Here is a 12,846-nt window from a genome sequence, read left to right as displayed (position 1 = left end):
ACTACAGGGAAATGCTCCTACTACAGCAGGGCTGCTACAGGGAGCTACTACCATTTATGGGGGCTGCTACTACTAGAGGGAGCTGCTACTACAGGGGGCTTCTACTTCTACATGGGGATGCTACTACTTACGGGGCGCTGCTACTACAGGGGGCTGCTACTACTACGGGGCGCTGCTACTACAGGGGGCTGCTACAACAGGGGGCTTCTTCAACTACAGGGGGGATGGTACTGCTACAGGGTGCTGCTACTACTTCAGGGGGCTGGTACTACGGGGGGCTGCCACTACAAGGGGCTTCTGCTCTCATGGGGGACCTCTACAGGGGTACTGCTACTGCAGGAGGGCTGCTGCTACTACCTACAGGGCGGCTGAAACATGTATTTCTTCATTTTTGTACGTGCATGTCTTGGATCTCTCAAACATCTCTCAAACATGGAATGTGGCTCTTATGTTGAGAACATTTGGCCACCCCCTGGTGTAAACAGTATGCAGTAATCTCCCTAGCTCCCTCTAGTGGTGAATGCAGGCAGCCAGTATGTTAACTCTTTAGTGCATTTTCATTTAATGGAAGAAATAAGTGATTCGGTCATGGAGTTGTCCATGTTGAACCTCATGGACCTTCCTCTATTGTATCACCACAATCCTCCTGTCATCCTGCCAGTCCGGCTCTGACACAGAGATACTGCACTACAAGGAAACCTGACACTTGGGATCTAGGCTAGTAATGTGCCGCTGTCTTTTGAGTTGACACCTACCGTACTTCTGTATGTTACAATACACAGGGCACATGCCTCCATATATACGTGCACAGTAGGACACTGTCATCTGTTTACTTACACTAGTTGTTAATTTACAAGTATGTTCTAGAATTACTGTCACATTTTCACACTTGCGGAGGACAATTTTATACGGTTACCGGGAGATGTGGTAACGGAGAGGAATTATTTACACACTTAGTGTATGATCAAAGATTCTGCTGCATTAATGTGAATGGGTCTTCTGCTGACCCATTCACACTGTAGAATTTCAGCGGCGGAAAATTCCTATCACTACTCCTTCAGCGCCATCTGTTTCATTCCAGCACAGCTGCATCCATGCTTTTCATTACTGTATCTGGGTCTGACTGGAGATCACATGACCAAGTTAGAGTAATGAAAATCATGGATGCAGCTCTGCTGGAATGAAACAGATGGCGCTGTAGGACTTAATGACACTATGTGATATGGAGGGGTGGGGGGAACCAAACACAAAACCGGAGTGCTTCTTTAATATTACTCTAGTAATGCTTTTCAGAGGGTAATAGGGATATACCAGCCCACCAGGGGACTAAATTATCATCCAATGGGCCAGACACAAATATAGGGCTGTAAGCAACAGGGTCCATAGAGTCAATTCTATAAAATTAGAAGCCCCCCTACATATATATATATATATATATATATATATATATATATATAAATCAACTGGCTCCAGAAAGTTAAACAGAATTGTAATATCCTCTATAAAAAAAACTTAATCCTTCCAATAATTATCAGCTGCTGAAGTTGAGTTGTTCTTTTCTGTCTGACCACAGTGCTCTCTGCTGACACCTCTGTCCATGTCAGGAACTGCACAGAGTAGATGAGGTTTGCTGTGGGGATTTGCTTCTACTCTGGACAGTTCCCGAGACAGGTGTCATCAGAGAGCACTTAGACAGAAAAGAACAACTCAACTTCAGCAGCTAAAAAGTACTGAAAGGATTAATATTTTTTAATAGAAGTAATTTACAAATCTGTTTAACTTTCTGGAGCCAGTTGATATATATATAAAAAAAAGTTTTTTCCTGGATAACCCCTTTAAATATCTGATGTCTATAGGACAAATGCTCGGTGCAAAAAATGCTTCTGCCATTACCGTATTCCCAAAACGACATGGCACTGATCTGCTCAGTAAGTGTTTATTAGTTTGAGGCTACGTTGCGAACTCTTGTTGTCTGACACCCGGGTGCAGTGACGGAGTTGGGTTACAATGAGTTAACCTCACTGTGAGGCAGGAATGCCTGTGTGTTGATATTCAGATCTGCCAGGAGAATATATTACCCCGATATATACGTTACAGCTGTTCAGTGTCCGGTCCGCCCCTGGTATAGATGGCATGCGTCGCCTGGTTACTAAACCCTTTTATTAATGCACAGGGGGCTCCCATTTTGGAAAGCATACAAGCCAGAAATGTATTCAAAAGGAATAGGACATATAAAAGAAGGACTTACACTTCTCCTCCATTATGGATCCACTTCTGACTTTGGCTCAAAAACTGCCAAAAAAAAAACCAAGTGGAAACTTAGGGCGCCTTCACATCACGATTTTACCATCCTACTTCTTCTCGCGATTTTTAACTTTGAAATCGTACAAATCTGCGCGCCAAGTCGTATCCATTGACTTCCATTCATTAATGATAGACAACAAATGCATCAGTTTTGATCCGCATCCGATTTTGCAGGATTTAAGATCGGAGGTAAAATCGTGGTTGTCCGGGCATGCTGGGAGTTGTAGTTTTTCAACAGCTGTATGCACCCTGGTTGGGAATCGCTGATATATGTTTATACATTATGGGGTTGATTAGATTCTATCATTGGATTCTATTGGTTGCCCATAGCAACCGATCACAGCTCCTTCTTCATGTCTCATCTCTCTGGTAAAACGAAAGTTGGGCTGGGATTGGTTGCTACGGGCAACCAATAGAATTATAAGTCAGGGCCATAAATCTCCCCCATACTGTATATACAAATATCAGCGTTTTCCCAAGCAGCGTGCCTCCAGCTCTTGCAAAACTACAACTCCCAGCGTTGGCTGTCCGGGCATGCTGGGACTTGTAGTTGTGCAACAGCTGGAGGCACGCTTGTTGGGAAACACTGCTCTATGAGAATGAACCATGAGAACCGTCCCTATAAAGCAGCTATGTGTGGGACAGAGCCTTAGCCTTATCTCCATGGAGATTTCTGGGACGGTAATGGAAACTAATACGGCCATGGAAATAGGGAAATATGTTTTCACTAGCGGCCGGTTACTCACGGCAGAAAATTGCGTAAATCCGGCTGATGAACAAACTGAATATGTCAGACATCAGAGCCTCCATGACACATGGTGCAGGCCGAGCGGGGCCAAGGCTTTAGTTAACCCCTTACATGCTGAACATTTCCCCTAATATAAGCCGTTTTGTTGTGTGTGTGTGTATATATAGAAAAATCTATATGACCTGCTTTAATAATTTACAGATTCTTGTGCATGCCTTGTACCTACCTGTTTTACCTGAGGTGGCAGGTAAGAGATTGGCTCCATGGTGTTTGAAATTTCTCTATCTGAGGGTGTGGTGTTTGATCACTGCACCTGGTCACCTGCTGGATGTCACCAGGGTGAGATCATAATACTTATTAGTGGGATAAGGTCTGTTCACATCATGTGCAGTTTTGATGTGAATATAAAGTGCGTTTTATAAAGAATATATATATATATAATCGCCATAAGGCAAAAGTGATTTGGACCTTATATCACAATGAAGGCGTTTTATAAAGATTCAGGGGGAGATTTATCAAAACCTGTCCAGAGCAACCAATCAGATCGCTTATTTAAAGGGGTACTCCGCTGCTCAGCATTTGGAACAAACTGTTCCGAGCGCTGGGAGTGTGTGATATAGCCACGCCCCCTCATGACGTCACGCCCTGCCCCATAAATGCAAGTCTATGGGAGGGGGCGTGACGACTGTCACGCCCGCTCCCGTAGACTTGCATTGAGGGAGCGGGGCTATGCTGGCTCCAGCGTTCAGAACAGTTTGTTCCAAACGCTGAGCAGCGGAGTTCCCCTTTAAGTTATAAAGCCTCACCCGGCCGCCCGGCAAGTAGTCTCCTGGGCGGGGACTTCCACTTACCAGCTCCGTTCGTTACGGCCATGGCCCCGCCCTGACGGCTTGAATGACGGCTCGCATCATCGCTCTGCTCCCTAAGTAGACGGTCAAGCAGGGGACTACTTGCCGGGCCGCCGAGAGGACTTTATAACTTAATAACTTCACCATCCCTGGGGGCACAAACGTCCCCCAGGGATGGTGAGGATCATGATTTTAGCATATATAATGCTAATATGCTAAATATAATGCTAATATGCTAAAATATGCTGATTGGTTCCCTTTTAAAGTCCCATACAAGTCAATGGGAAATATATGTTACTGTATAACCTCCAAACGGCTGGAGATATTTCCATAATACTTGGTCACATGTTACTTATATGTCCACTTATAATATAGGATAGTTATTTTAACCCTTAACTACCCCCATTTGTGAGGGTCGGGGTTTTCGTTTAAAGTCCAATGCAAATCTATAGGAAATTTATGTTCCAGCATAACGGCTGGAGATATTTCGATAATACTTGGTCACATGTTACTTATATATCAAATAAAAATATATAATAGTTAAATTAACCCCTAACCTACCTCCATATGTGAAGGATGGGGTTTTTGTTCCAAGTCCCATGCAAGTATATGGGACTTCTGGTGCCTTACTCCACAAGCTCCGCTCTGCATCTCCTGGTGAATGTGTCAGTCCGGCTTGCAAGCCACACCCTCCCAGCATGCCATACCCCATCTTGCAAAGACACGCCCACCCTTTAAGCCACACCCTTTTATTTTCAGCTTACAATATATTTACCACAACGCAGCCCCACCTGAGGATGGGATATGAGGATTAGATATGGGGAAGGGATATGAGAACAGGATATGGGGACGGGATATGGGGACAAAAGCTTCCTCCTTTGTTGCTTTTCCTCCCCCCACAAGAATAAGGTAGGAAAAACCGTGCAGCACTGGGTACTCAGCTAGTGTGTGTGTGTATATATATATATATATATATATATATATATATATATATATATATAGAAAGAGATCCCATAGAGATAACAGCAGTATACAGATAGAGCTGAAGAGGAGGTGGATAACTACTATATATACTGATCCCATAGAGATAGCAGCAGTATACAGATAGAGCTGAAGAGGAGGTGGATAACTACTATATATACTGATCCCATAGAGATAACAGCAGTATACAGATAGAGCTGAAGAGGAGGTGGATAACTACTATATATACTGATCCCATAGAGATAGCAGCAGTATACAGATAGAGCTGGAGGGGAGGTGTATAACTACTATATATCTTGATCCCATAGAGATAGCAGCAGTATACAGATAGAGCTGGAGGGGAGGTGTATAACTATATATCCTGATCCCATAGAGATAGCAGCAGTATACAGATAGAGCTGGAGGAGAGGTGTATAACTACTATATATTCTGATCCCATAGAGATAGCAGCAGCAGTATACAGAAAGAGCTAGAGAATTTGTATTTATATACTCGACAAACTCTTCAGTTTGTATACTAAAACCTACGAAGTAGTTGTGCCAAAGATTTGGAGCCACAACCCATGAAATTTATTAACAAAGGCCACAAACAACACACATTTTGTAAATCTTTTTTGGGGGAATTCTTCCCGCGCCTGCTGTCTGCAGAATTTTCTGGGAGATCATTCCGCAGAAATTCTGCCATGTGAGCATAGCCTAAAGGGGTGATCCTGGCTAATACTGGAAATGACTAATGGGGTGGACATGTGTAATGTTTGAAACTCCCCACTAGGGGGATCTGGCAAACACTGGAAACTATTAATATGGTGAAACTTGGTAATGGGGGAAACTATATCTGGCTAATGGTGAAAATTATTCATAGACCTAAACTGGGTTATGGGGAAAAAGTAGCTATGGGGTGGGGGGTCTTGCAAATGAGTGAAAATACCTACTGGGGGCACTAACCTTATCATAGAAACTACCTACAGTGGCTTGTCTATCTAATGAAGAAATTTCCAATGACCTGGAAAATGGCGAAAAATATATGTAATTTTTGTATCTCCATAATTGTCGTGTGGTGACTCCTCCGTTCAAAGCCGAGGGTCCTTTCACCACTTTTATGATGCTGCGCCACAATTTTACCAGCACTTGCGCCACCTCAATAAATTCCCAGGGAAAATCACAGTTGGCTTGAAAACACACGACTGAAACAAAACCTTTATTATATTCAAATTCCCACCAATGAGTTTTATCTTGTTTGGCCTCAAGAGGGCGGTCTTACTCTATACCAGTGTTTCCCAACCAGTGTGCCTCCAGCTGTTGCAACACTCCAACTCCCGGCATGCACCGGACAGCCAATAGCTGCTGAGATGAGAGGGAAGCTTTGATTTACCTTTATAGGACAGTGTGGATCCTCTGGAGGAGGCAATTAAATCTTTGGATGTCCTGGCATGCTGAGAGTTGTTGTTTTTGCAAAAGCTGGAGGCACACTGTTTGGGAAACACCGATCTGTTCACATGTGCTGCTATTTATTTTGCCCATAAAGTTTTGGTTGTCTATGCACAGAAGGCAAAAAAAAAAAAAAAAAAAAAAAAAAAAAGCACAGGAGAGCGGACCGCTAGATTGCACAAAAGAGATCATAACCACCTTTACTGAAGTACTTACTTCTATGAGGGGAGTCGAACAACTACTCCCCTCAGGACCGGACAGCACATCTCATCCTCCAGATCAGTATATCACAATTGGGCTGGGAAACAACTTGTCAATCCTCTCTCTAGATTTCGTCTCCATGAACAGACTTATTCCTCTACCATAAGGGTATGTTCACACAGCGGAATATGTGTGGAATGTCCGCATGGAATATTCCGCACAGACATTCTGATTTCAATGGTATACTGCTGCACTGTTCACACGGCAGAATTTCCGCGCCAGATGTTCCAGCGTCCGCAGAATGAATAGGCATGTCTATTTTCTGCAGACTCCGCAAGGAAATGCATTGCCGTCTAGGAGACGGCGCATTTCTGTGCGGTCCTAGAGTTCACCAGGTCAGGCAAATGTGTTCCAAAAAGAAATTAATTTCCTCTGTAGTATTCAGCAGCTAATAAGTACTGGAAGGAGTAAGATTTTTTAATAGAAGTAATTTACAAATTTGTTTAACTTTCTGGCACTAGTTGATTAAAAAAAAAAAAAAAGTTTTCCACCGGAGTACCCCTTTAAGCCGGGTTCACACGGCAGAATTTGTGTGGAAAATCCCCATAGAAAACATATGCTGCTCTGGACAGTACCTAAAATGGACAGAGATGTCAGCAGAGAGCACTGTGTTCCAAAAAGAAAAGAATTTCCTCTGTAGTATTCAGCAGTTAATAAGTGGGAATAGGGGATAAGTTATAGATTGCGGGGAGTCCGACCACTGGGGCCCCCCGCAATCTCCTGTACGGTGCAGCGGCAGCCCACAGGAAGGGGGCAGTCCGTCCCCGCAGGAAGCTGCGGCTGACACCCATCTGTGTGCATCCCATAGCATGGCGCTTCCTGCGGACTGCCGGGCCCCGTACAGGAGATCGCGGGGGGCCCCAGTGGTCGGACTCCCCGCGATCTATAACTTATCCCCTATCCCCACTTATTAACTGCTGAATACTACAGAGGAAATTTTCTTTTTGGAACACAGTGCTCTCTGCTGACATCTCTCTCCATTTTAGGAACTGTCCAGAGCAGCATACGTTTGCTATGGGGATTTTCTCCTACTCTGGACGGTTCTTAAAATGGACAGAGATGTCAGCAGAGAGCACTGTGCTCGTGATGTCAGCAGAGAGCTCTGTGTTCCAAAAAGAAAAGAATTTCCTCTGTAGTATTCAGCAGCTAATAAGCACTGGAAGAATTAAGATTTTTTAATAGAAGTAATTTACAAATCTGTTTACATTTTTGGAACCAGTTGATTTAAAAAAAAAAAAAAAAGGTTTTCCACCGGAGTACCCCTTTTAAGGATCTAAACAAGGAGGTCTTTATAGTAATACACAAAACCTAAATGAATAAGAGCCACCAAATAAGAATGATATACAATCGTACATAATGAAAGCTAAAGAGTGCTGGAGCAATAACAACCTATAATTTCCTTACCACTATAATATAACAAAATGCACAACAAATACCGTATTTTTCGCCGTATAAGACGCACTTTTTCTTCCCCAAAACTGGGGGGGAAAAGTCGGTGCGTCTTAAACGGCGAATACACCCCTATCGCGGCGGTCCCTGCGGCCATCAACGGCCGGGACCCGCGGCTAATACAGGACATCACCGATCGCGGTGATGCCCTGTATTAACCCTTCAGACGCGGCGATCAAAGCTGACCGCCGCGTCTGAAGGGAAAGTGACACTAACCCGGCTGTTCAGCGATTTCACCGCGGCGTCCCGAACAGCCCGACTGAATAGCCGGGTTAGTGCTTACAGGACACCGGGAGGGACCTTACCTGCCTCCTCAGTGTCTTCTCCGTTGAGGGATCCCCTGTATGGCCGGCGCTCTCCTTCCTCGTCATCACGTCGTCGCGTACGTGCGTCGGCGTTCGTAACAACGTGATGGCGGCGACGGAGAGCGAGGATACCCGGCCGGCAGCAGAGACGTTCCGGAGCGACGGGGACACGGCGACAGCGATGGAGCGACATCCAGGGCAGCGGTGACGGGTTCGGAGCGCGGGGACACGTGAGTATTACCTCCTATACCAGTGGTCTTCAATCTGCGGACCTCCAGATGTTGCAAAACTACAACTCCCAGCATGCCCGGACAGCCAACGGCTGCCCGGGCATGCTGGGAGTTGTAGTTTTGCAACATCTGGAGGTCCGCAGGTTGAAGACCACTATTGGGTTAAAAATCTTTTTTTTTTTTTTTTTTTTTTTTTTAGATTTTGCACCTATAATTTGGGTGCGTCTTATACGCCGGTGCGTCCTATAGGGCGAAAAATACGGTAATCCCAAAAATGGAATAAATTTTATTGTAATCAAAACGTGATTGTAAATCGAAAATAACAAAAGAATCCCACCCCTAAAAAGCACAAATACACATATACAGACAGGATTAAAACCACAGCGGGGGAACACCGCAGAAAATAAATTCATCTTACATATGCATACTGGTCATTTAGTTTACAATATATATATCAATGAGGATCCCGATCGCGGCATCTACTCATATAATCCTTATAGTGAGAGAATAGTAATACTCCAGTAATATATAGCAAAGTGCTGAGATGGTAAAAGGTATACAGATAAGAGCCGATATGTAAATGGTTAAATAGCGATGCCAGTGCACACAGTAATATATATATACCAAAATACCCTTAATATATTGTACAATAAATACACTGGAGAAAAAGTGATACCAACCACAGTAATGAATAGAGACAGCTCCGGTGTCCCCCCACCTCGCACTACAACGCGTTTCACCCCGCTTCATCAGGGAAAGATAACCTGTATACCTTTTAACATCTCAGCACTTTGCTATTTATTACTGAAGTATTACTATTCTCTCACTATAAGGTTTATATTAGTAGATGCCGTGATTGGGATCCTCATTAAAGGGGTACTCCACTGGAAAACATTTATTTTTAAATCAACTGGTGCCAGAAAGTTTAACAGGTTTGAAAATTACTTCTATTTAAAAATCTTAACCCTTCCAGTACTTATCAGCTACTGTATGCTCCACAGGAAGCTCTTTTTTATTTATTTATTTTTTATTTCCTTTCTGTCTGATCACAGTGCTCTCTGCTGACACCTCTGTCCATTTTAGGAACTGTCCAGAGCAGGAGAAAATCCCCACAGCAAACGTATCCTGCTCTGGACAGTTCCTGACATGGACAGAGGTGTCAGCAGAGAGCACTGTGGACCGACAGAAAGGAAATTCAAAAAGAAAAGAACTTCCTGTGGAAAATACAGAAGCTGATAAGTCCTGGAAGGATTAAGATTTTGAAATAGAAGTAATTTACAAATCTGTGTGTGGGATTCTTTTTGTTGTTTTCTGTTTTTATAATCATGTTTTGATTACAATAAAATGTACATTTATTTCATTTTTGGGATTATTTGTGTATTCTGTGATATTATAGTGGTAAGGGAATTGTTGGTTGTCTTTATTGTAATACGGCTGCTTCCGATTTTGTGTGTTGTTCTTTCCGCTGTCTGTGCACGACCCCAAGCTCATAACCCAATCTGTTCTCTTTCTAGGATGAGGTGAAGTTGCCGGCCAAACTCAGCATCAGCAAATCCTTAAAAGACTCTGAAAAGCAGGAGGTCGAAGAGGAAGGCGAGGAGAAGGAGAACAAAGAAAACGAGCCAGAACAAATCGAGCTGTCCTCCGACGAGGAGGTCGAAATGGAGGAGACCATCGAAGAGTCCAGAGCCGTGCGGATCAAGAGAAGCGGAATGAGAAGAGTCGACAACATCAAGAAAGCTTTCTCCAAGGAAAAGATGGAGAAGACCAAGGTCAGAACCAAAGAGAACCTGGAAAAGACCAAACAAAACCTGGAGAAGACCAGACACAACCTCGAGAAGAAGATGACCAAGCTCGGAACCAAGATCGTGACAAACGAAAGGCGAGAGCAGATAAAGACCTCCAGGGACAAGTTCAAAAAGTCCTTCACTCCTGACCACCCGGTCTACGCCCGCTCGAAAACAGCCGTCTACAAGGTGCCCCCGTTCACCTTCTACGTTAAGAAGATCCGAGAGGGAGAGGTCGAAGTGCAGGCCACAGAAATGGTGGAAGTCGGAGGGGAGGACGAAGGAGAAGAGGAGGGAACCGATCTGCTGAGAGGAGAGAGCCCTGACCCCAATGCACTTCTCCAGATCACAGAGGACAGTGACGCCGTCTTGGCCGAGAGAAGCGACAGCGATTAGGCAGGGCACCCCCTTCCATTCGGACAGATCAGTTTATAACCTTCCTCACATTTCAAGATCCATTTTATTTCCTTTTTTTTTCATATTCACACATATTTTCTTTCTTTTACCTTTTTTTTTGCCGCTCTTTACTCGACTATATGTAATCACCTTTATATTAGGCAATCCGCACTTTCAGGAAATGGAACTGATTGTGTCGTTGCTATACAGATATATAAATATGAATATATGTATAAACGCAGCACAGCCGTCTCTCCTAATAACTCGTAATGCTACTGGCGCACTAGGTCGACTTACTTCAGGGCCTTTACTGTTCATGCCAAGTTCATTAAAGTCATGCACTAATGCAGCAGTGTCTGGAAGCATCTCTTTCTGTCTTAAAGGGACACTAAGCCTTTGTCAGCTTTAAGAGCTTCAGCAAGACTTGGAAAACGAAAATTCTTGACTTGACCTAGCAGAGAGAACACCTCGGGGGTGGGACTTAGCTTAAAGGGAGCGCCTTAGCTTACCTAAGAGCAGTGTTTTCCAACCAGTGTTCCTCTATCTGCTGCAAAACAACAACTCTCTGCTGGGAGTTGTCGGTTTGCAACAAATGGAGGCACACTGGTTGGGAAACATTGCTCTACGGTAAGCTAAGTCCCACCCCTGAGGTGTTCTCTCTGCTAGATTTATCCAAGAAGCTAGGAGCACACTGGTTGGGAAACACTGCCTTAGAGGTGGAAGATTTCTTCCTTAGTAAAGTGCCTTACAGCACCTTAGGCCCCACCCCAACAAAAACTGGTTGTTGTTACATGAACCAGCACTGGAAGGAGGAGAAATAGGGTGGCCATCATGACCGAGATTTTATTTATTTTTTTTACTCACTTTTTTACAACATACCAACTAGGCTCAGTGAGTAGGATACTATCATGGCATTGCTAATATTTTTGTTCTTTTTTTATTTTTTTTATTCATTTAGTGTCCTCTTAAGAAGATATTAAAGGGGTACTCTGGTTAGGCAAAACTTATCCCCTATCCACAGGGGGCGGGGGATAACCACAATCTACAGAACTGGGACGTCTCTGGCCCCCACCTTCCCAGACAAACTGGTCTGGGAAGTGGTGGCCTGCTCTCCCAATCATCGGACCCCCCCCCCCCCCCCCAACCCACAATCAGATACTGATCCCCTATCCTGTGAATAGGGGATACGTTTTACGTTTTGCATAACCCAAGTATCCCATAAAATTAATATAGCATCATTGAGGGATCACTGCTATGGGATGACGGGTTCATGGATGACCAAGTCCGTGTTGGTAGCTTTCTTGTTCCTATGGGTGATAATGGGCTCTGGAAGCAGATATACATATTGAGATATGATAGATTGTTAAGTAAGCAACGTCTCGGTAAAATATCGTATTGTAGGTCAGGTATGTAGTTAGAGTTGAAGGAAAGTAAGTCTCTGAACCATTGCACGGAAGTTACATGTATGTGGCTGTATCTACAACATATATGGTCATTGGACATAGTCAGATGAGAAGGTTCGGAAGAAAAATAGGTTTGTGTTCACACCCTGAAAAAAAACAGGTATAAAGCTTTGAGTAACGCTTGGCTGTATAACCCGAAGGACTAGCGGAAAATGCTCTAAGGCTATGTACTGTATGAGATATACGATGAGTCAGTGGGCCCAGGTACCAGTACTAACCTTGCCCCTCGTGGGCCTTTGGTATAGGCCTGGTCAAATACTTGAATTTGTCCCTTCTACAGGCAGTATGTTTATATATAATATGGAATAGCAGTGGTAGAAAGTGGACGCTCGCTCATTTTGGTCAAGTGGAAGAAGAGTATTTAGGACCTTTTGTAGACGTCATTCCACCTTGTTTAGAACATTAGATCATTATTGGTGGCCTAAAATGTAGATAGCACATCATTCAGTTCCTAGAAGCAGATTTTAGATCCTATTGTAGCAAATTGGTATTGGTGATCCCATAGAGGCAGTACCTGTTGCTGCATTTCAGCCTTCGAGAGGACAGGCTCCAGTTTAGTTGGCGCCATCTTGATTTCCATTGGCAAGGTAAATCTTTGCAGGGTCTTCTGTGTAGGCAATACAATTGCCTTCTTCTCTGTAGGCCTT

General features: G+C 43.9%; 1 protein-coding gene across 1 annotated transcript in view; it reads left to right on the top strand.

Moving 5' to 3' along the window:
- The window catches only part of CAVIN1 (caveolae associated protein 1), a 51,550-nt gene extending 40,593 nt beyond the window's left edge, over positions 1–10,957 (top strand). Inside the window, exon 2 of the mRNA XM_056548163.1 lies at positions 10,068–10,957. Coding sequence (XP_056404138.1) covers positions 10,068–10,736 — 669 coding nt within the window. The 3' untranslated portion in view covers positions 10,737–10,957. The remainder of the gene's footprint in view (positions 1–10,067) is intronic.
- The last annotated feature ends 1,889 nt before the right edge of the window (positions 10,958–12,846 follow it).

This window comes from Hyla sarda, chromosome 12 (genome assembly GCF_029499605.1).
Source record: "Hyla sarda isolate aHylSar1 chromosome 12, aHylSar1.hap1, whole genome shotgun sequence".
Taxonomy (NCBI): Eukaryota; Metazoa; Chordata; class Amphibia; order Anura; family Hylidae; genus Hyla; species Hyla sarda.
Note: the sequence above shows the minus strand (reverse complement) of the source record. Positions and strands in the feature narration are given on the sequence as shown.